Below are 23,111 nucleotides of genomic sequence, written 5' to 3'. Positions count from 1 at the left end.
GGTCTTCGCTTGATGTAACATTTTTCGGAGAGGATTTGTGCTCCAACATGGATCTGGGCATTACGATCGCGTGTAGGGCGAATGTTAAACGCTCTCAAATTGTAACGTTCAGTGTACAGAAGAAGATTAAAAAGAGCTGAGAGGACAGTGCTTTGAATAACATGAACTTAATTACAATAATTTAACCATCGTTGGAAACGCACGTGCATCCGAAAAGTTGCACATTATTGCTATGTCCATTATTAACGCAAGTTAATGTTTAACGATAACTGCAACAGTGAATCTCGGAGATGTCACTTGTTAAAAAACTCATCGTCCAGAAATTTATAGCTTATCTGAGAGTGGATATAGATCTGTGAGCAATGGACAGTGTGAGAGCGCTAAAAATAATTAGGACACTAGCTATTAACGATTAATGCTATACATAGAAGGTACTGAAAGGGGATTGGTGTAATGACTTTTATGCTTCCATCTTGCTATCAGCAACATCTTTCATTTCCCCACTATTTCTTGGATGGTTGCAGTAAGGTTTGAATACGTGAATTTGTCAATTTGAATACACCAGTAATAGCCAGAGTAAGGCTGTACCAACTTCACTAACACTTTACATAGATATCCAGTAGTGTTTCTTGCTGTTGACTCAAAACTTTTCCGTTTCTTTAGTTCTTGCAGTTGGGTAGGTCCAGCAACGGAAAGCACCCCGATCACGCAAAAAAAAAAAGAAATAAAAAAAGAGAAAAGAAATTAAAAAAATTGTTGATTACTGTTAGGGGGCTATTCGCTTGTCTTAGGAGCTCAAAAATGTTTTTTGGCTTAATGCAGCGTATTTTTTGATAAAATCTCAGTGACATGGGTGGAAATGTTACCTTTTTTTTTGTTTCTGCTCCAAACAAGACTGTGTTCCTTCAGCACATCTGTTTGTTAGCTTTAGTGATTTGGTCTGAGCCGAATAATTTATATGCACCAGTATGCGAAGTACTGAACCCATCGGAGCGAATAATTTCAATGAAATTTCCGTAATTAAGTCAGATCCGTATGACGTGAGCGATGGTCAGCAGTGCCTTGTTCAAATTGTGAAATGTCCATAACTATTCAGTTGGGTAATCGCTCTCAGCAATTTATTTTTAGTATTCGTGTGTGCTGTTTACTGCTCTGTCGTCGATTTATTGCCATTTTCTCCATATTGTGGGCTTTTCCCTAATGTAATGAGAGCAATAGTTTTCTGCTGGAGAGTAATTCCATTCGACAGAGTTAATTTTGGAGAGTAAATCGTGCTTCTGTACGTACAGGGGTAATTCCAATAATCGGAATCTCTCAAACCGAATGCATTTTTGCAAATTTAATGCATTTTTGTTAGAAGACTGTAAACTTTACTTCCGTCAACAGCAGCTATCCCTTTCATATCGCAAGGGCTTTCCAGGCAGAGGTAATGAGGAAAAGTTTCCTGTAATTTCATGCGGTTGATTAAGTGTGAAAAGGAATTGTTTTTTCCTTGGAGATTCCTGGACTCCGTCTCCTAGTTCTTTCGTGTAATTTTTATGCTAATATTTACACTTAAGAAAGTGATTAACGATCGCAGTATATGTATGAACTGTTCTCATCGTCAAAACGATCTGCCTAAATTTATAATTCTCTAACGGATCATTAGTCAAAGCACCATTATTAGAAGGATCTTCAGGAAAGGAAAGATTGTTCTGATGTCTAATATCATAATCGCAATGTGTGAGTCATGACCATGTAGTCATGCGAGACGTTGGCGGTACCCACTGTGCTATTCAAAAAGACGTGTTCCTGAACTCTTGAGCTTGATAAGAAAATTTGGTACTGGCTTAAGTGGGATTGGAAACACAGTGGATGAAAATGTTAAGACAGGATATGAGTAACTACTTCGCACTTCTTTGAGGGATTAGTGTTTTTAAGTAAGGTCGTAATATATGGCAGTTTCAAAGATTATGGTAGTCACGACATTGGAGTGCCCATGTTGTTAGAAAAGAAGATGCAAGGTTCCTTCGGACACGTATGCATGCAGTACCACCAAATCACGTCTTTGCTGCCATGCTGATATAACCTTAATCGACCTGTTTCCCCCATCGCCTAAGTGGCACACCGTCAAATGGAACAGTGGCATGGTTATCAACTACCTCTTCAGGGACAACACCAGCGATTCGGTGGACTTCTGGACACTTCTCCAGCTACAACGTCACACCTTGCGCCAACATCGACACTATCAGGCCACTTGCGAACTATTTACAGAGTATATTCGCCAACCCGCCCAGTAATTGGAATCTCGATGAAACACGCCAACCAAGATAAGACGAAGCCCTCCCACTTCCACCGATGGGACAGAGGTTATTCTAACGACGTAACACCATGGAACATGGCGCTGTGTGTTTTCTTACTTTTTTCTTACCTCTACCCTTCCCTTTTCTCTTTTCATCTTTTAAATATTCTCCCTTACACACACTTATTCGCGGATGGCTTCGTTATTGTTGTTGTGGTCTTCAGTCCAGAGACTGGTTTGATGCAGCTCTCCATGCCACTCTATCCTGTGCAAGATTCTTCATCTCCCATTACCTACTGCAGCCTACATCCTTCTGAATCTGCTTAGTGTAGTCATCTCTTGGTCTCCCTCTACGATTTTTACCCTCCACGCTGCCCTCCAATACTAAATTGGTGATCCCTTGATGCCTCAGGACATGTCCTACCAACCGATCCCTTCTCCTGATCAAGTTGTGCCACAAACTTCTCTTCTCCCCAATCCTATTCAATACTTCCTCATTAGATATGTGATCTACCTATCTAATCTTCAGCATTCTTCTGTAGCACCACATTTCGAAATCTTCTATTCTCTCCTTGTCTAAACTATATATCGTCCACTTCTGACTTACACACATGACTTCACTCTATACTACTACTTTCAGAACCGATTTCCTGACACTTAAATCTGTAGTAACCAAAACCAACTGCGGGAACGCCTTGGGCTGCGGATAGGAACTGCCAGGCGGTGAAGCCGCCGGCGGTGGAGCACGCACCACCGGGTAAACACAGGAGGAGTCGGACGACAGACCAACGACAACTGACAACAACCGAGCACGACCGACTATGAGCGACACAACAAGGAAGAGAGAAACAACGGAGGCTTGTGGAAACCACACCACAAAGCACCAAACGTAAATCCACTCGGAACCAGACCCAGGTAAATGTCAACAACGAGCAACGACCAGATGCAGTACCGCCGAGATAGAAATGAAACCCAGAGCGAGTACCAGACTGCTGGACTAGGTTTTTTTTCTTTATTGTGTTTTAATTCCCCATCGAGGCGGGCTGGCAGCAGCATATGCGCTGCTCTTCAGCCAAAACACATAGAACAAACAATAGAAGACATTCAAAAATAACAAAGGAGAGAATATGGTGAACGTAGATATAAAAAAAGGGGGAACATCATGGAAGACAATAGATAAAAAGCGGGGTGACTGTAATATGGAGATAAAAAACTGTTTCAAATTAGCACACACAAAAGCCACACACTGCGACAATTAAAATGACACAAGGCACAGCATGAATGGAGTATAAACGGTATCGATGGATGGCGTAGCATATAACAAATACTGACGGCGAACCTCAAGGCAGTACACAATTAAAATCACACCTCTTGACGCACAGGAGAAACACCACTAAACACAACACTGATGTGGCACACTGACGATGATCAAAACGGAGGATGTCCCAGGCGCAAGGAGATGAGGGAGACCGGAAGAAGGGGGCGAGGGGAAGAGATGGGGGAGATGATCGGGGGGCGCGCTGAAGAGGGCCAGGTAGGGAGGGATGTGGGAAGGAAGGACGCAAGCATGGGATGCCGGGTCTCAGAGGGGGGGGGGGGGGGGAGGACAAGGGCAGAGCGGGTCCCTATATACGAAACCGGGGGGAGCCGCCGCGGAGGCGGAGCCCTCTGTGGGCTGACCACGTCCGTTTGTTCTGGCGCGTGTTCGACTTCTGCGGCGGAAGGTACTAGAAAATCTATACTCGATGTTAACAAATTTCTCTTCTTCTCCTGATAACAACGTCCTCTTGAGTAGTCCCTGACTGTAAATCCGAATGGGGGACTATTTTACCTCCGGAATATTTTACCCAAGAGGACGCCATCATCATTGAACCATACAGTAAAGCTGCATGCCCTCGGGAAAAGTTAGGGCTATCGTGTCCCCTTGCGTTCAGCCGTTCACAGCACCAGCACAGCAAGGCCGTTTTTGTTAGTGTTACAAGGTCAGATCAGTCAGTCATTCAGACTGTTGCCCCTGCAACTACGGAAAAGGATGCTGCTCCTCTTCAGGAATCACACGTTTGTCTGGTCACTCAATAGATACCTATCCGTTATGGTTGCACCTACGGTACGGCTATCTGTATCCGCTGTGGCACGCAAGCCTCCCCACCAACGGCAAGGTCCATGGTTCATGGGGGGAGGGGGGGGGGGGAAGGATGGCTTCGTATCCGGAGTCTTATTTCTTTTCCTTTTTCGTGTTGCGCTATTGCAGCCACTTGCTAATCATATAAATATAAAGAGCTACGCTGAAGAGCCAAAGAAGCAGGTACGCCTGCCTAATATCGTGTAGGGCTCCCGCGAGCATGCAGACCTGCCGCAACACAACATGAAATGGATTCGGTTAATGTCTGAAGTAGTGCCGGAGGGAATTGACACCATGAATAGTGCAGGGCTGTATACGAATCCGTAAGAGTAAGACTGGGTGGAGGTCTCTTCTGAACAACACATCGCAAGCCATCCTAGATATGCTCAAAAATGTTCATGTCTGGGGAGTTTGGTGCCCAGCGGAAGCGTTTAAAGAGTCTTTCTGGAGTCACTCTGTAGCAATTCTAGACGTGTGAGGTGTGGCATTGTCCTGTTGGAATTGGCCGAGTGCGTTGGAATGCACAAGGGAAATGAACGGATGCAGGTGATCAGACACGTACGTGTCACCTGTCAGAGTCGTAACTTGACGTATCACAGGTCCCACTGCACACGCCCCACACCATTACGGAGCCTCCACGAGCTTGAACAGTCCCCTGCTGACACGCAAGCTCCATGGATTCATCAGGTTGTCTCTATAACCGTACACGCCCATCCACTTGATACAAATTGAAGTAAGACTCGTCAGACCAGGCAACATGTTTCCAGACATCAATAGTCCGGTGTTGACGGGCCCAGGCGAAGTGTAAAGCTTTGTGTCGTGCAGTCATTAAGGGCACACAAGTGGGCCTTCGGCTCCGAATACGCATATCGATAATGTTTGTTGAATGGTTCATATGCTAACACTTGTTGATGGCCCAGCATTGAAAATTGCAGCGATTTGCGGAAGGGTTGCACTTCTGTCACGTTGAACAGTTCTCTTCAGTCATCGTTGGTCATGCTCTTGTAGGATATTTTTTCGGCCTCTGCGATGTCGGAGATTTGATGTTTTACCGGATCCCTGATATTCACGGCACACTCGTGAAATGGCCGTACGGGAAAATTCGCACATCATCGCTACCTCGGAGATGCTGTGTCCCATTTCTCGTGCGACGACTATAACACCACGATCAGACTCACTTAAACCTCGATAACTTGCCACTGCAGCAGCAGTGACCCATCTAACAACTGCGCCAGGCACTTGTTGTCTTATGTAGGCGTTCCGACCACAGTGCCGTATTATGGCTGTTTATATAGCTCTGTATTTGAATACGTATGCCTATATCAGTTTGTTTGGCGCTTCAGTGTAGATTCTTCCTTCCTACATATCCCAAAGTCATTTGATACAATGGAGAAAAATTAAGTTTGTAGGCAGTGTTCCAAATATATAGAAACAAAAAGGAATAATAGAAAGCTGACAGAGCGTTTGCAATGAAATAGGCGGTTTAGGCAATCGTTCTTGAAAAATGGAGCATCCGGATTCGAGTCCCGGTCTGGCACAACTTTCACTTTTCGCCTTTGCATTTAATGCAATGTCCATATGAAGCTGAAATCTGAAAATTTCTGTTTCAATGAGCAATGCTTACGAACAGTATACTGGTGATAAATCTCGACAAAGATTTATTAGAAACTATATTTAGCTACAGTTTTGTATGAAGTTGCTTTCCTTTGCTGATAAAATTATTTTTTCAGATATTTCAATCACATTAGTTGTTCCGGAGGACGGTGGAGTTGGGGGATGGGGGAGTTGGTAAAATGTGCGTCACATCAAAGTCCTATTTCTCGCCCAGCTGAAAGATAGTCACATCGTTATGTCTGGACCAAGATTCAGTCCAACAAAAACAATGAATCACTTTCTCTTAACGGTAAGCAGCGGTTTCGAATGAAACTTTGAAAATTACTCGGAGACAATTTACCAGAGTTTGAAACAATGATTACAAGATTTTTGCCAGTTAACAGCCGTTTTTAATTTTTGGTCCTAACTGTTGTTGAGGTTCCTGTAAACAGCTTTGAAAATGTGAACATAGTAATCCGCTCGTATACATCACTGGCATCATTGTATACTAATGTGTCAGCGGTTACACAAATGACTGTCTTTCTTCGTGGCGAAATGGTTCAAATGGCTCTGAGCACTATGAGACTTAACATCTGTGGTCATCAGTCCCCTAGACTTAGAACTACTTGAACCTAACTAACCTAAGGACACCACACACATCCATGCCCGAGGCAGGATTCGAACCTGCGACCGTAGCGGTCACGCGGTTCCATACTGAAGCGCGTAGAAACGCACGGCCACAACGACCGGCGGCGAAATGGTAAAGAGCGGTTTCGCCAGTAGTTCTTTCTTAGTCATCTGCACTATACACTGTTGTCGGAGGAACAACAGTTGCTTCGGTTACGAATGGATCTGTAGCATTACTTTTTAATGGCTTCTTCGACAGGCTGTTATGTGAAATTAGATCTGTAGATTTACTATTTACCACTCTGTGTTATTTCTCGGATCAGCATAACCTTCTCCAAAAAGCTTGTAAATCACTGTCATAGATCTCACTTGAGATTCGAATCACCCTCTCTCGGTAACGGCGCACTATCTCACACGTGTGGTTCTAAATTTTTCTGAAAGTTTTTCTTCCACAGCTGAGCGAGTTTCATTTTGTCTTATTTAATCGTTTAATTCTTTCTTTCATTCTTTTAAATTTCAGTCTCTGATTTTAAGAAACTGGTTTTCTTCAGTTCTCACGTTCAAGCGTTTCTTCCCTTCTTCTTTTAACCAAACTTCTTTGTCATTGAAAGCTTCTCTCCTTCATTTAACTAAGCATTAAATGCCTTTCCTTTGCCATCAAAAGCTATTATAATACATAGTTTATTCTAAATAGGAAGTTATTCTTGTTCTGGACTCTTGTTGGTCGAACTATCATATCTCGAACCACAATTCTTTGAATGATCATCAAAGGTATTTTCTATTTCTTCTAATATATCCACAGTTTCTATCAAAATTCCAACACTATTCGAAGGCATGTCCAAAAATGGAACGAAGAAATCGCACTTATTTAGATCTCAGAGTTAGGTGGTTTTGACTGCATACTATGTTCTTCATACATTGTCTCTATAAGATCAAGGATGTTAATTGAATTCAAGATTACCGAAAGTGTGGCACCTACAAAAAGACAGTGAATATTAATTTAGGGTAACTATCATTGTTTCTGGAATGTAAATTCCAGCGCATCGTAATTGTGAACAATTATGTCCAGAGAAACTACCAACGGAGACACAAGTTCACATTGCAGCGAAACATGGACATGTCCTTGCACAACGGCAAATTAAATCGTTAGCGTTTTTGAGACACTCAATTTTATTTAGTGTAACGTTTTTGGTCCACTCTTTCACAATACGAGTGATTAGGCTCTCCCTCAAAGACAGAGGGGTGAGTCACCCACCTACCTGCGTGCGGACGCGATGGTGCTGGTCAGTGAGCTCGCTGAACTGCTTCATGGTCACCAGGCGGTCCAGGTTGTCCTCCAGGCGGTGGCGAGTCGACCGATTCCAGCGAACCAGCCGGAACACCGTCTGTGAGGGTGAAATCAATACCGTTTGAGACTCGCCACCCTCCCTGCTAAACCCAGCCCCGTTTACTTTCTGTGTGAAGATCTGCAAACGACGTAAGATGTACACATCAACCTAACTATCGCTTAGGAGACAGAAGCCCTCAACAGTGTGACCACCGCAAGACTGAATACTGCATCCTAGCACTGTGGGCACGTGACTCGCCAAATAAAATACATAAGCGGAGCAGAGGCGAATGGGAAATCATTCTACTGACGGTAAAAGCACTGACATAAGCAACTTTGACAAATGGCAGATTTTTACGAACTTCGAGCATACTATAGTAACTGCAGGACAGCAACTTGTCTACATCTACATCTGAATACATACTCCGCAATCCACCATACGGTGCGTGGCGGAGGGTACCTCGTACCACAACTAGCATCTTCTCGCCCTGTTCCACTCCCAAACAGAACGAGGGGAAAATGACTGCCTGTATGCCTCTGTACGAACCCTAATCTCTCTTATCTTATCTTTGTGGTCTTTCCGTGAAATATAAGTTGGCGGCAGTAAAATTGTACTGCAGTCAGCCTCAAATGCTGGTTCTCTAAATTTCCTCAGTAGCGATTCACGAAAAGAACGCCTCCTTTCCTCCAGAGACTCCCAACCGAGTTCCTGAAGCATTTCCGTAACATTCACGTGATGATCAAACCTACCAGTAACGAATCAAGCTGCCCGCATCTGAATTGCTTCTATGTCCTTCCTCAATCCGACGTGATAGAGATCCCAAACGCTAGAGGAATACTCAAGAATAGGTCGTATTAGTGTTTTATAAACGGTCTCCTTTGCATATGAACCACATGTTCCCAACCAAAATAACGGAAAAACCGCTAAACTTGCAAATTGCATTATATTTACTTGATGCCAAGCTTCGGGTCGGGACCCATTTCTAAATCATCCGACAGAACAAAAAACTAAAATAACAATCATGTTCAATACTGGTTCTACCAAATTACTAAGCGCACGTCAAAAATACAGAACGTATCCATTAAATATGTACGTACAAGATAGTCAAAATAGCATTTTCCAAAATATAAGAATCATCTCAAGATAAAAAAACCCATACATATAACAAAGTTCAGATGAACAATAATGGCGCATTCTGATAACTGTCAGTCTACTACTCTCCCTGCCGTAAGGAGACTTTGGGAAGGGATCGCCCTATTAGGATATAGGAAATACCATTTCTATTTATTACAGTACTCTCCAGTCATCAAAAACGTAATTCAAAATGGTTCAAATGGCTCTGAGCACTATGGGACTTAACATCTGAGGGCATCAGTCCCGTAGACTTACAACTACTTAAACTACTAAGTGCCCTAGAACTTAGAACTCCTTAAACCTAACTAACCTAAGGACATCACACACATGCACGCCCGAGGCAGGTTTCGAACCTGCGATCGTAGCGGTCGCGCGGTTCCAGATTGAAGCGGCTAGAACCGGTCGGCAACTCCGGTCGGTCAAACATAATTAATACAATGAGAGTACAAGTCAACAATAAAAACAATACTTTAAAAATCTTTACCAATAAGAGTAAAATGCTTAAAATCAAAGAACAGTTAAGCACAACAGTGCCACATACGATGTTCATCACAGTTGTACTCCAGGTGTACGTAAAAATCATTAAATGTGAAACACAACATTAGTAATAAAAGGAAGCAAATCTTCATACTTCCTACCCGTTACGAGCTTAAAAAACCTATATGAAGACACAACAATTTTTTGGCATTTCCCGGATAAAACATAGATTAATCCGCAAGTTTATTTTTTACTTGGTACCAAAAATTGTACTGGCCGTTCTGGAGAAAGTTTTATCCTAACCACACTCACGGGTGTATTGGATATGCATGGGCTTGCAACAGGCAGGGGAGATGGTGGGGAGGAGCACGAAGATGAAGGAACCCAGAAATGGGGCCAAGTGGGAAAACATTTCAAAAATGTAAAAAAAATTGTGATCGTAGTAATTTATTGGTAGTAGTAAAATATACTTACTAAACGTGGACCAAAAACGATTATTTACCACTTTTATAATCTGGTAAATAAGAAGTCTATAGACTTCAACAGAGAAACCACAGACGAGAGTAATCGTAAAGAAAATATATACTATCAGGAAAAAAAAACAAATAATTTTTAAAGCAATTTAGTGGCGAAGACCATATAATCCGTTAGTAAAACAAGTTTCATTATCTGTCCTATACGTCATACAATATACACAGCGTAAAGCCATAGCAAACACAGAAACCTTATCATCCAACCTGCAGCAACCAATACCCGCCACAGGCAGTACTGCATACTGAAATCAGAAAAACCAAACTGCAGGCGGTAAAATATGCACATATTCCTATAAAAGGTGAGGGGAGGAAGTGGTAAGGGTGGCGAGAGGGGTGGGGGAACAAACGCAAAGGTTCAAATGGCTCTAAGCACTATGGGACTTAACATCTGAGGGCATCAGTCCCGTAGACTTACAACTACTTAAATCTAACTAACCTAGGTACATCACACACATCCATGCCGGAGGCAGGATTCGAAGCTGCGACCGTAGCAGCCGCGTGGTTCCGGACTGTAGCGCCTAGAACCGCTCGACAGCAGCGGCTGGCAAAAGTAGGGACAGGGGAGGCGGGTGCATGAGTTGTAGGCACTAGACATATTGATGAAAATTCTGGGAACTGAAATCGGTATGTGACAGGAAGACCAGGGAAAACAATATCAGTGCGAGAATATCAGAAAAAGTTTAACATTAAATTTTGCTACTGAAATAATCTTAGAGTTTGTAAGTAGGCTGTTTGGGTTTTCTTATTGGTAACGCCACATAGCGCTCTGTATGAAAAATCACTGGCTGTGCTGTGCGGAGTCTGTGGCTAGTTTGAATTGTTGTCTGCCATTGTAGTGTTGGGCAGATGGATGTTAACAGCGCCTAGCGTTCCACAGTTGGAGGTGAGCCGCCAGCAGTGGTGGATGTGGGGAGAGAAATGGTGGAGTTTTGAAATTTGTAAGACTGAATGTCATGAACTGCTATATGCCATATGGCTTGCTTTACGTATTTACTTACTCACTTTGTTTAATATCTAGCTTCTAGCTGCACTGCAGCATTGGTTAAAATAAAATATTATAGATGTACTAATAACACTATTTTCTGTCTACAGATCCAGTAAAGAATAATTTTATGATGTACTTTGGTAGAAAGGAGAGCAAAAATAGACATTTCCCTTCACAGGAATTGCAAAAATAATTTTTTAACAGTTTGGTAACTTATCTGCTAGAGTAAGTCATGGTGATGCATCACTCTAGTGTTAAGATGTGACATAGGTATTAGACATGGCCATCTTTAGTGTAATATTTTTTCTGCTTGAGCTTTATCATTTTGCTGCTGCTTTTTTCCAGGCATAGTGCTACTAAATTTCACTTTGTATTACTCTGTTAAGCTAGTTTTACTACTGATTTATTTTTCTTGTTTGCTGTGCATTGCCTTATATAGTTGTAATATTGCATTTGCTTTGCTAATTTATGCTGCTTGCTTTGCCGTTCTGCATTTTTTTGTCATTGCTGTTTGTGTTAATTTTTTTGTGCTGCTGCATTGTCTCGTCCCTTAGTTTATGCATCTGAGCTCAGTAGATTTAAGTTAGCTTATGAGGGGGTAGACTATTTACGAGAACGAGTTGTGATGAAATGGGAGAAATACATTGAGAATCTATAAGAAAATGGTTTGGCTAAAAAAAAGTAGCGTACAGTGGAGAAAAACTATTTTTGAAAGAGGATGTGAACAGAATACAGAAAGCATGCTTGGATAGGATTTTTTTGGAGGAAACAAATTTGTAATACTGGATGTCATGAACTGCTATATATATTATCACTTTTGAACACTATTGAGGTAAATACATTGTTTGTTCTCTATCAAAATCTTTCATTTGCTAACTATGCCTATCAGTAGTTAGTGCCTTCAGAATTTTTAGTCTTTTATTTAGCTGGCTGTATTGCAGTAGTTCGAGTAACAAAGATTTTTGTAAGGCAAGTGATTTGTGAAAGGTATAGGTTGATGTTAGTCAAGGCCATTCTTTTGTAGGGATTATTGAAAGTCAGATTGCGTTGCGCTAAAAATATTGTGTGTCAATTTAAGCACAGTCTTGTATAATTTTTCTAAGGGGACGTTTCAAGTTTCACGAGTGGTACTCTTCCAGTTTATGGGTCCCCACTATATTCTTCTCATATTAGAAAGATTATTGCTACTAAGGAAATCTAATATATTTCTTTAAACGGGAGTATAAACAGTGTAGTTGTGATATTATTCGTTTTTTGTGTGTGGTTGTTACATGTCAGATAAGTTAGAAGCCCCCCCCCCCCCCCCCCCATGTTCAACTTTAGTTCTGTACTTCCTGCAGTAACATCTCAGTACTCAGTCAAGTAATGAACTTTATTATAGCTGTCATTACTACGAGTTCGGTACATTTTTGCTTTCTATGATTACTGGTTCATGCATTATTGGTATCTACTGCTACTCACAGCTCAGAGTGCCCTGTATCGGTTTGTATCCTGTGTGCTATTCAAAGGCAATACTAATGAAAGTAAATTCAGTAACTGATATTCAATTTTCTTAAACTTATATTTTCAAATTAATGTGCCAATTAGGCTGACGACCATTAGTTTTTTTTCATTCACATATGAATTTTACTACTTGCATTAACCTCAAAGTTAAAGCCTGTTTAGTTTTTCCATTAATTTCGATGTATTCAAAATTACAGTCCGATACCTTTATCCATTAGTCACACGCATGTTCAAATTTCCCAAATCCTCTCAGATGATAACATTAGTTTGTGTCACAGCAGGCTAGTGTTAGACGTCCCCAGTTAGATAATTGGGGTAGATTGGGGCACGCACCTCGCTGAAGTAGAGTCCAATAGAAAGACTTCCCACAAGCCACTGACACACATGAAATTTTTATTATCTACACATATGAATAAGTTTGTACGGGACCGCCAGAGTATGTATGTTCTGCTCTCACTTGCCCAGTATTTATTTCCTGTATAATGATGTGTGTAGCAGCCCGCTAGAAGAGTATTTTATGCATGGTCTGACAATGTTTGTTTTGCATAGTCCCCAGCATCCTGTTCTCAGCCACACTATATCCAAGAATAATCTATGAATGTATGAATGTGTGATTGTATGTATTCCTATCTGCCAGTGACGGGAACAGAGACTTTCTTGTGCTCTCTGGCAGTGTTATGGCACCCTTGCTAAAACTTCGCCAGAGAGGCTTATCAAACTTTTTACAGCGAATGAAACTGTTCCAACTTGTTTCTCTCCGAACTGTTGGCAGTAAGGTTCACCCCACACCCTTAAAAAAACTGGTCCTCGCAGCGACCGCTGTTGGCTAGCCTTTTTGAATGGCTGGAGAAGTTAGTCACTTGCAAATCATGGCGTTCCTCGCTCTTCTTTCTCCCCGATCCACTGGCTATTCACCTATACTCTCTTATGAAAACTGTATCTGCGGGTAACTGCCAAGGTTTCGGTTTTGCGTTCTACTCTCAAAACTCCATACTGTAACTAAACTTTTAAATTCTCCTTGCTTTGCTTTCAGAACTCTTTCATTTTGTTCACTTGCTAATGGGGTGGCATAGTTCCACTGGGTCTGAGACGACGCAGCTAAGGTCAATCAAGTTTTTATTTTACAGAAGCATGCACTAACAGTATTGGCCTGGGTTAAGTGGTAAGCAGACATCCTCTTCAAGTCTTTTCTAGCACTTTCTAATTTTTACACTGTGAGCCACTATGTGTGTTATTGGGTAAGAGTGAGAATGAATTTAGGATGACACTGAAGTTCATAACCAGAATGCTAGAAGTAAAATTAATTTCCGTAAAGACTGTGTCCCTGTCTCGGCCTCACCCTCTGGTGCAAAAGATGTAAGAGCTCGCTGTTCGATATGAGGCAGGGAACTGGAGTAGGGGGACTAGGGGGGTGTCACCCCACTCTCCATTGTTGCCAAATTTATTCAAGATGGCGGCGATAACGTCATCCAAGATGGCGGCATGTAGACTTGGCAACAGTGCATGACCTCATCCAAGATGGCGGATTTATTGGGAAAATAGGCCAATTGCGCTACGTCCACTAACCTAAGCCTCGAGAAGAAGAAATGGCGGGAAGTTTGAATTCCAACATGGTAATGCATGCAAAAATGTTACTTGTCTTTATTATTATTGATTAGCATTTATTAACATTCATTATCATTTATTATTATTTTTTATCATTTATTATTATTATTGACCTGCCTGCATTAGAAAATTCCATCCAAATTCAAATTCCAACACGATGATGGCTGCAAAACCTTACTTTTGTTTATTATTATTCAATTATTAACATTCAGTATCATTCATAGTCATTTATTATCATTCATTATCATTTATTATCATTCCTTATCATTTATTATTATAGGCCTACCTCCACTAGGAAATTGCGCCAAATTAAAACTCCAACACGATAATATCTCGAAAACTACACTTCTATGCATTATTATCATTTATTATTTACTCACAATGTCCGATTTTCTCCGTGAGAAAGCCATTTTCCTTACATCCATAACGAATATCTATCACAAGTTAAAATCCCCAACACCATAATTGATCACATGTACGATCTTTCTCCGTCACTTATCTTTTTTCACTGGTAGCCTATCATAATCGCGTCAAATAACAAACTGCATTTATAGTAACATAATTCATGTCCTTTGATTTTGCAGGGGGGAAGGAACTGAAGACTTTATTTCAAGCAGTATTGTCATTACTTGTTCTCCAACACAGTCAGCACACATATCTTTGATATCGCAGTGCAGTCACCACAACGTCCGCGCTCCAATTGAATTAGTTCAAATCCTCGCCACCCTCTGGCCAGCTCGCGGAGACACTGCCTACACCTGTCACGTGAGGCGGTCGGCCATTAGCGCGGGGGGCGAGCCCAGTGATCGCTCTCACGGCGTAAACATGTTTTCGCTGGACACACTGGAAATTGTCGAGTTTGACGTTACAGCGACCCCTTGCGCGCTCACCACATGCATTCGTCATCTCCACACGTTTCCCGCCAAAATTGTCTGCCTCAGAGCTGAATCACACAACGGTCCCCCATTGCCCTGCAACACTTTTGGCTCCACATTCAAACCTGTCGATGCTCACCGTCCACCACATGTCCCTGTGCGAGCGAGAATGCACATAGCGCATAGACATAAACTAACCTAATATACACCGAAATGCGCTGAAAATGAGAACGTACTTCCTTATCTTCTGGTTCGCAGGGGGGAATTTGTACATGGAGTCAAGTATGAGGCAACAAGAGGAATGCAGGAAAACGATGACTTCGAAGTGAGCTGAATAAGGTAGGGAGTCAATTTTTCTCATTCAGTTCGTATTATAGTGTATGTCTACTGAGGTAGCAGTGATACACCCGAGTTGAATACTGTATTTGATGCATTTCAGGAGGACAGAGAATCATTCGCGTCTAAACTTACTAACATATTTGTTAAACCATAACAGACAGTGTACGGGATGATCGATTGAAAGAGAGCTGCAACTAGGTATGATTCAAACGTTGACTCATTTATTCTAGAGTAGGACAAGCTGCTGAAGGTAGATTTTTTCCCAGTGTTCTATTTGGATGCTTTAGTCATGTGATATAGCCAGCGTTCTAGTCGTATGCGACTACGTGTTTGGTATGTAGTTTAAAGCGCTGTCTACTTGCGACCGTTAATGGTGAACCCGTCGGTCATCAGAGGACTTCCATCTCATGTGTGATGAAGGTTGACACACTCCTCTGAATGCACTTTGATACGCGATCACCACCCTGTCGCATGCTTGGTGTAAAATCGAGACTTCAGCGTCATGACTAAGTTAGCTGTGGGTATTTGTGAGGGTCTGTAATCATTGTGTAGACACTTACCTGACAGACGGGTGTTTACAGAGTCAGTGATGGGATGACTTGTAATTTTCACATGTTGGACGCTGCTGTTATACATATCTGTTTGCTTGTAGGATGCACCGGCTGCTAATAACTATCATTTTTTATATAGACCTGATAGAGTAATAGTATTATTTCTGACTTGTGATCTGGTGTGATCATTGGGCACTAGATGTGTCTGCAGGGCTACATTGGGCTTGTGTGATAGAAAGGAAAAGTTTTGTGATTGGGGTAGAGATAGCCCAATGTAAGGTGACCGGGGAGAAGGATGTATGTCTGACAGGATGTAAAAGTAAGCGATTTGAGGTTATTGCCCATTTTTAATTGCTGAACATTCCAGTCTTAGGAGTGTGAGTGTCTTTATGTTCTCTCTCTCTCTCTCTCTCTCTCTCTCTCTCTCTCCCCTACCGGAACCTTCAATGCACCGGTCATGGACTCTAGAACAATACTTTACACATGATAGATTGGATGATTTGCTTAAAAATCTATCGAACTACATTGTGTATAAATATTGCTCCATTCTTGTTCTTCTTAACTGTGTGCTATTAAATTAAGGCACTTTGTAATCTGTTACTATAGATCAGTATAGTGTGCTAAGCTCCAAGACTTGGTTACATTTCGAGAAATGTGGTGCACGTGGATGGATTAGCACTAGGAAAGCTCTATCCAGTCAAGAGAGGTAGAGTGTAGCTGTATTCGTCTGCTCGGTTGAGGAATAATTGGGCAGCAGTGTTGCGGGGTAGGTAGGTCAACGTTGAGGTGAGGATAGTCTTTTAACATTAGAGGACTAGATAGTTCTGTGACCGCCATACACAGAGAGATTGATCGAGTACTATACACGAGGTCTTAGAAATATGTATAGCATTGTCTGGTGTAATTTGATCGTCTGTATGTGTTCGAGAATTAAGTGTGAATGGACGTGCCGAGCAGTCATCTACGAATGCCGCTATTTTTTCTTCTGGAGGCTTAGGTTAGTGAACGTAGCACAATTGGCCTATTTTCCCGCCAAAATCCGCAATCTTGGATGACGTCATGCAGTGTTGCCAAGTATACATGCCGCCATCTTGGATGACGTCATCGCCGCCATCTTGAATAAATTTGCCTACAATAGAGAGTGGAGTGACACTCCCCTTGTCCCCCTACTAATTGCAACTCCGCAGATATTCCAAAACAATCTGAAAGAGGTCGATACCAGTAGTTACTCCTATGATTTATTACAATATTCTCTGTAGAATCGTAAATCTCAATTACGACTGATGCCCATATTAAACAGATTTTCAAATTTTCCGCATGATAATAGTTGCTAGTGTTCTCTGAAAAACAGTGACGTTACGTATATGCTTCTTTTCAAATACAGGATACGAACGGCAGCTGAGTAACGCCTTGTCGCTTTTCCAAAGTGGGTTTTTGTTTGGTATTACATACAGCAACAAAGTTGCCTTAAAGTTATTCTTATAAAACGCACGCTACGTCTACCTCATCTTTTGGTGTCAAAGATTAACTATCTTTCATCTTGCTACAATCATAAAACGAGGTGTCATTTACTTAGTATCGTCACAGTGTCATAAATAAAACAAAAATATTCTCAAACTCATACTGCGGTGCTGCTGGGTGATTCTCGACTAGTCATAGATAAGCAGGGTGATTATAATTAAAGTAAACTTTCAAACCGCTGTAGGAATAACACCTCTGGTCAGAGTGACGTCAAATTGCAACGGAATATTATCGGAGAAGGGGGAACACGTGTGACGGAAGAAAAACAAATAGTTAAAAATTATTGGAACATATGGCGCTGTAGGAATGATAATTTAATAGTGGTCGACTACAAATACAAATGAATCATACAACATACAACAATGCGTAAGGTGTATGTCTGACGTTAAAAAGACTGTACTACGCAGTGTTCACGGGTGTACTGGTGTGATACTGTTAGTTACTTAATCGCATCCACCATGGCAAGGTCAAATCACATCGGATGGCTGAAATCGGTTTTTAATTGTCCTGAGGACAAAAACTGCATTAAAAGCATCAATCACATCGGTTTTTAACTGCTCTGACGCCAAAAACAGCATAAAAAGCATCATTCACATCGGTTTTTAACTGTCCCGAGGCCAAAAACTGCATAAAAAGCATCAATCATAATCAAATAGGATTGTTCAATTCTGTGTGACTGGCGCAAAACATGTTCAGTACGTTGTACCCCATTTTCCGCAACAAGTTGAAATCGAGAAACAGCATGTTTCACAACTGATCGAACCGTTTCCAGGGTCAAGATCAGAATGTGTTGCGCAATTCGTGCCTTCAATGCAGCTAAGTTTGCAAACGGAGCACTGAACACAACACCTTTCAGACAGCCCCCCAGCCAGAAATCACATGGATTAGGTGATCGGGACGGCCAGGCTGTCGGGAAATGGCTGCTGATAATTCTAGCATTTCTGAAATGGCGTTTCACCTGCTGCTTAAGTGGATGTGCGGAGGTGCGCCATCTTGGATAAAAATGATCCCATCCACACATCCACGCTGTTCGAGAGCTGGAATGACGCGGTTGCGCTAAAGACACTCGTAGCGCTTACCAGTGACGGTACAGGTAACAGGACCAAAAGCATCTGTCTCTTGGAAAAAATATGGCCCTATGATAAATGATGCCGTAAACCCGCACCGCACAGTGACCTTTTCAGGATGAAGTGGTACTGGTTGATTTGCATGTGGATTTTCATTGCCCATACTCGATATTTCTGTGTATTGACGTATCCTGTCAGGGGGAAGTGGGCTACGTCTGTCCACAAAATCTTTCACGGCCGATCATTGTCCACTTCCATGCGAGCAAGAAATTCTAAAGCAAAGGTCTCTCTTGCTGGCAGGTCAGCAGGAAGCCACTCGTGCACATGGGTAATTTTGAATGGACAGCAAAGAAGAATGTTTAATAGGATTTTGCACAGCGTGCTCTTGGGTATGTTCAATGTTCGGGAAATTCTCCGTGAACTACACGTTGGCACATCAGCACTAATATCCTCCTGCATTGCTGTGGCCACTGCTTCCACTGACGCTGGATCAATTAGTTTCCTCCCTCTACCAGGTCGCACACCAAAAGAACCCATCTTTTCGAATTTCCGAATCATTTTCTCCAGATCTGTGGCCGTCATCGGAGCACGCCTTTCGTCAAACCCTTCAGTCTCCGGAACTTCTGCACAATGACGTGTGCACAGTCATCATTCTTGTAATACAGCTTTACAAGCAGAGCGCGATCCTGCATTGAGACAATCACGGCGAACGTCGCAGACGCGAAAGAAGGAAAAGCCGTGTACCCAGCGTATTTATACCGACTTCAATGGGTCGTGCAAATAACAGGTGTTTTCATTTACATATACTAACACATATACCGCCATCTATTGACCAATTTTCACACTATTTTGTTTTCTCCTTCCATACGTTCCCCCTCTTCTCCGATGATATTGCGTAGCAATTTGATGCCATTCTGACCGTTGGTGTTATTTCTACAGCGTTTTGAAAGTTTAACTATAATTAATCACGTTGTATATATTTAAAGTAAGTAGTATTTAATTGTTATTCAAAGTCGTACGTTCAGTTAGCTAATTTTGATGTCTCCTGTGTATCTTCACTCCTCCTGTCCATTTTCCATAAAATATTCTCTCTTGTTTATGTTAAATACAGGTATTAGCTTTATATCTCTCTAAAGTTTCTTTTTACTTTCCATTTCTTATCCAACTGGACAGAACGACCTGTTTTAGAATTTGAACAATTGTTGAGGATTTGTTGGTTTTAGCCATTTCCAGTGAGCTGCATTTATGTGACGGGGGTTCCAAAGTTGGGAATATCTATGAGCGGACTTGAAGCTTAAGCATTTGCGTCACTACCAAGTGGTCACTAAACCCTCTGTTGAAACACAGGGAAACAGCTGAAGCTAACTTTAATTTTAAGCGTGAATAGTAGTGTACCGCTATTATGCTGAGTCTTGTTTAAAAATATTCGTGAACATATTAGTACTTGTGCCGTTGGAGTAAAATCAGTGAACTGTTCCACGTGCTAGAGTATGCCTGAGTTCCCGGTGAGCATTCTTTTGCTTTGGGAGACATCAGTCGCTACCCACACTGGCCGATCTGATTCTTTTAGAGTTCGCGGTTTTATTCGTCAAATCCGAGAAAGCAGGCAGTACCCAGAAGTGTTCCAAACTGTTCTTTGTATGTAGACTGCTTTATCGTTCTATTCCTTCTCTATCTGCTTGAGTCCTGGACCAACACACCTCGGGTGATACAGCCAAATCGCAGCGGGCTGGGAGGGAGTGAGGCAGACGCATTCTGAACTGAGAAACTTGCGTCAGGGATATCGGTTGTGGCTCTTGTCTTCCAACCCAAGGAAACCTCTCGACAACTTTGATTACCTAACCTTTTCTGTTTTATTCTGTAGGCCGCAGCGTACAGCAGCCCCTTTGAGATCCGTCCCGTTATAGAGTCGCGGTCCTTTCCAGCCATTTATAACGCCAGCTAAAAAAAGGCAGAACGGTTTCTGACTGAAAATAAATAAACAGAAGGGGATAACTGGTTGCGATATTTGCCTTAAATCCTACAGAAACCTCACGAAAACCATGCTGGAGACAGTGCATTAGTACTATTTTCAGTTTATTTCAGAGACTATCTTACATGTTGTGCGAAACAAAAATAAAGTGTGGGTGCGTGCGTTCGCTTATGTGAGTGTTTGTTGATCCTTTATTACCTGCTACTCGATGAAACATGTATCTAACATTTCATTAGGCTTACCTGAAGGTAAGAGTGTTGACCTACTGCATATTAAATGCCAACTTTTATATCCCAGCGGTTTCCAAACACCATGCGCAGTATAATGCATAGGCTAATTTTTAGCCTTTGCCTGTTCTTCGCTGTTTATATTTAAAAATCCTAATAGAAAACCAGAAATGCGTCCCGTCTCTCTCTCTCTCTCTCTCTCTCTCTCACTGTCTCTCTAGCCCCCCCTCTCTTACTCTCTTAGAAACATCCAACTATTAGCAACAATACAGAAACAAAAGATACATACGGGAAAGTTGTAACCATGTAAATGAAGTAACAAGGGATTCGTGTATTGTAACAGTATTATTTATCACGATGCAATGTGGTCAGTGCAACGCAAAGAGTACGATGGCGTGCTGAAAATTCTTAGGTTTTTTAATGAAACAAACAACATTAACATTCCACACCATTATTCTTACCGTCTACATATTTTCAGCCTTTTGCCGCTAGAGCTCCGAACAGTAGTGTCTAACATGGCTGCGTGTAATGGAATTATGTCGGTGTGTGAGAAATCGCATGCTGTAATCGAGTTGAGTTTCCAATTTCAAGAGTTAGTCCACACATTGAGCACCTTCCCTTTCAGGATAAAAATGCCAGATCACACACGAGCACTGTGCCTCTGTGAAAATCCGACGCCTTGGGTTCAATGTCATCGATCATCCTCCATACCGACATGGGACAGATTTTTATATGCTCCCTAATCTTAAAGAACACCTTCGAGAACTACATTCTGACAGTGATGAACCGCTGCAAGTAGAGCTGAAGTTGTGGTTCCGCCCACATTCTACAGCGTCGGTTTCAACAAAATTGTCTCTCAGTGTGCGTGTTAGCCGCCATAGTGACTATGTTGAGAAATAAATATCAAGACATGAGGAATAAGATGTAAAACATTAATCACTTTTTTTTATTTCAAAAGGTTTTCACATAAAAATTCGGAGGTGTTACTTTTCAGCACGTCGCCGTATTTTCGGTGCATAATCTACATAAAACAGGAGCAACAGAACTTGAGATTAAACATAAAAATTTAATCTAAGATGTAGCGAGAGTAGGTGTTGTATAATATATACAAGTAAAATGATCGTTAGTTAATATGCTGGTACTGACCAGGTAGCAGGCGAAGGTGAGGCAGAGGAAGCATGCCGTGTGCCACGCGCTGCCCAGCAGTGGGAAGCCCAGCAGCAGCCACGCCTGACACAAACAAGCAGACACTTCCCATTACAAACAGCGATTAAAAACAGTGATACAGGAGGTACAGAGCTTCTTTCTTTAATTCCAGACAATTATCAGAAACGAACTGTCTTCAGACTACCGATTTCGGTACATAATGACCATCTTCAGATCAGTCACGAAAATGGAAATCAAATACAGCTACTGTACAACAAACATCTCGTGACAGTAAGTTAAAAAATTATGAAAGGATGTATGTGTATATATGTATGTAAAGAGTGTTCATTGTAACTAAAGACACTGAAATACCTTGAAATTCACCCATCGCATCAAAAAAAGTTATCGTCCAATGTGTTTGTCTCGGAGGGGAACATCCGACGATACCATACTCTACTGGCAGCACCCCATCCCGTGCGTCGGTGGCAGAGGGCGATTTTGAAATCTTCAATGGGAACGCGCTTTTTTTATTGCAGATGACGATTCTACGGCAAAATCTACATATGTTTTGTCTGAAGCAATTTCTTCGTTTCATTACAGATGGCGCTGTAATTGGAGGAATAGAAATGGGTATTCAGTTGTAATTTAAGACATGCTATTCAATGGTCCTTGAATATCCAATGGCATCTGGGACTCCACTTTCATGCTGCGAGGGTGGGACAGGTCAATATTTCACAACTTCTAATAGGAAACTCCATTTGCAACGTTGTATTCATCCGACGTATTGAACAGGGGACTACTCAAAGCACCATCGTGGTCACGTAACGAACTACTACATATCATAACAAGCAGTATACTGCGACCGGAGGTCACGTATCGTGCAGACGTAGAGGAGGTAGCGGCTCTAAACGTTATAATTCTTATGCAGTGTTCATTGCCTGCACACCTATCATTTGGATAACAGTTTCGCAAGTGGACGTAAAATGTTGCAAGCACAGAGGAAAAACGGAAATGATCCTCGTTTACGGAGAGTGTAGGAGAAACGTTAAGATTACTGTTGCCTTGTATGCCGAGCGTTTTCCAGAGATCGCGTTTCTTCTTTCACAAGGTTCTGATGGCAACGTACAAACTGGCAAAAGGAAACGAAGCAAACGTGTTTAGGAGAACGTAACGAAATAGCTATAGTAGTGGCAGTGCACTTCAACGCAGCCATAAATGCCTGCTG

The 23,111-nt window shown here is 41.9% G+C and overlaps 1 protein-coding gene across 2 annotated transcripts in view; it reads right to left on the bottom strand.

Moving 5' to 3' along the window:
• The window catches only part of LOC126278312 (CXXC-type zinc finger protein 1-like), a 195,550-nt gene that overhangs the window by 42,308 nt on the left and 130,131 nt on the right, over positions 1 to 23,111 (bottom strand). For both annotated transcript variants that reach the window (XM_049978328.1, XM_049978326.1), the window contains exons 3-4: positions 21,887 to 21,970; positions 7,883 to 8,008 (exon numbers count right to left, since the gene is read on the bottom strand). In XM_049978328.1, the coding sequence (XP_049834285.1) occupies positions 7,883 to 8,008; positions 21,887 to 21,970 (210 nt within the window). The remainder of the gene's footprint in view (positions 1 to 7,882; positions 8,009 to 21,886; positions 21,971 to 23,111) is intronic.

This window comes from Schistocerca gregaria, chromosome 6 (assembly GCF_023897955.1).
Source record: "Schistocerca gregaria isolate iqSchGreg1 chromosome 6, iqSchGreg1.2, whole genome shotgun sequence".
Classification (NCBI taxonomy): domain Eukaryota; kingdom Metazoa; phylum Arthropoda; class Insecta; order Orthoptera; family Acrididae; genus Schistocerca; species Schistocerca gregaria.
This window is presented reverse-complemented; position numbering and strand designations above follow the sequence as displayed.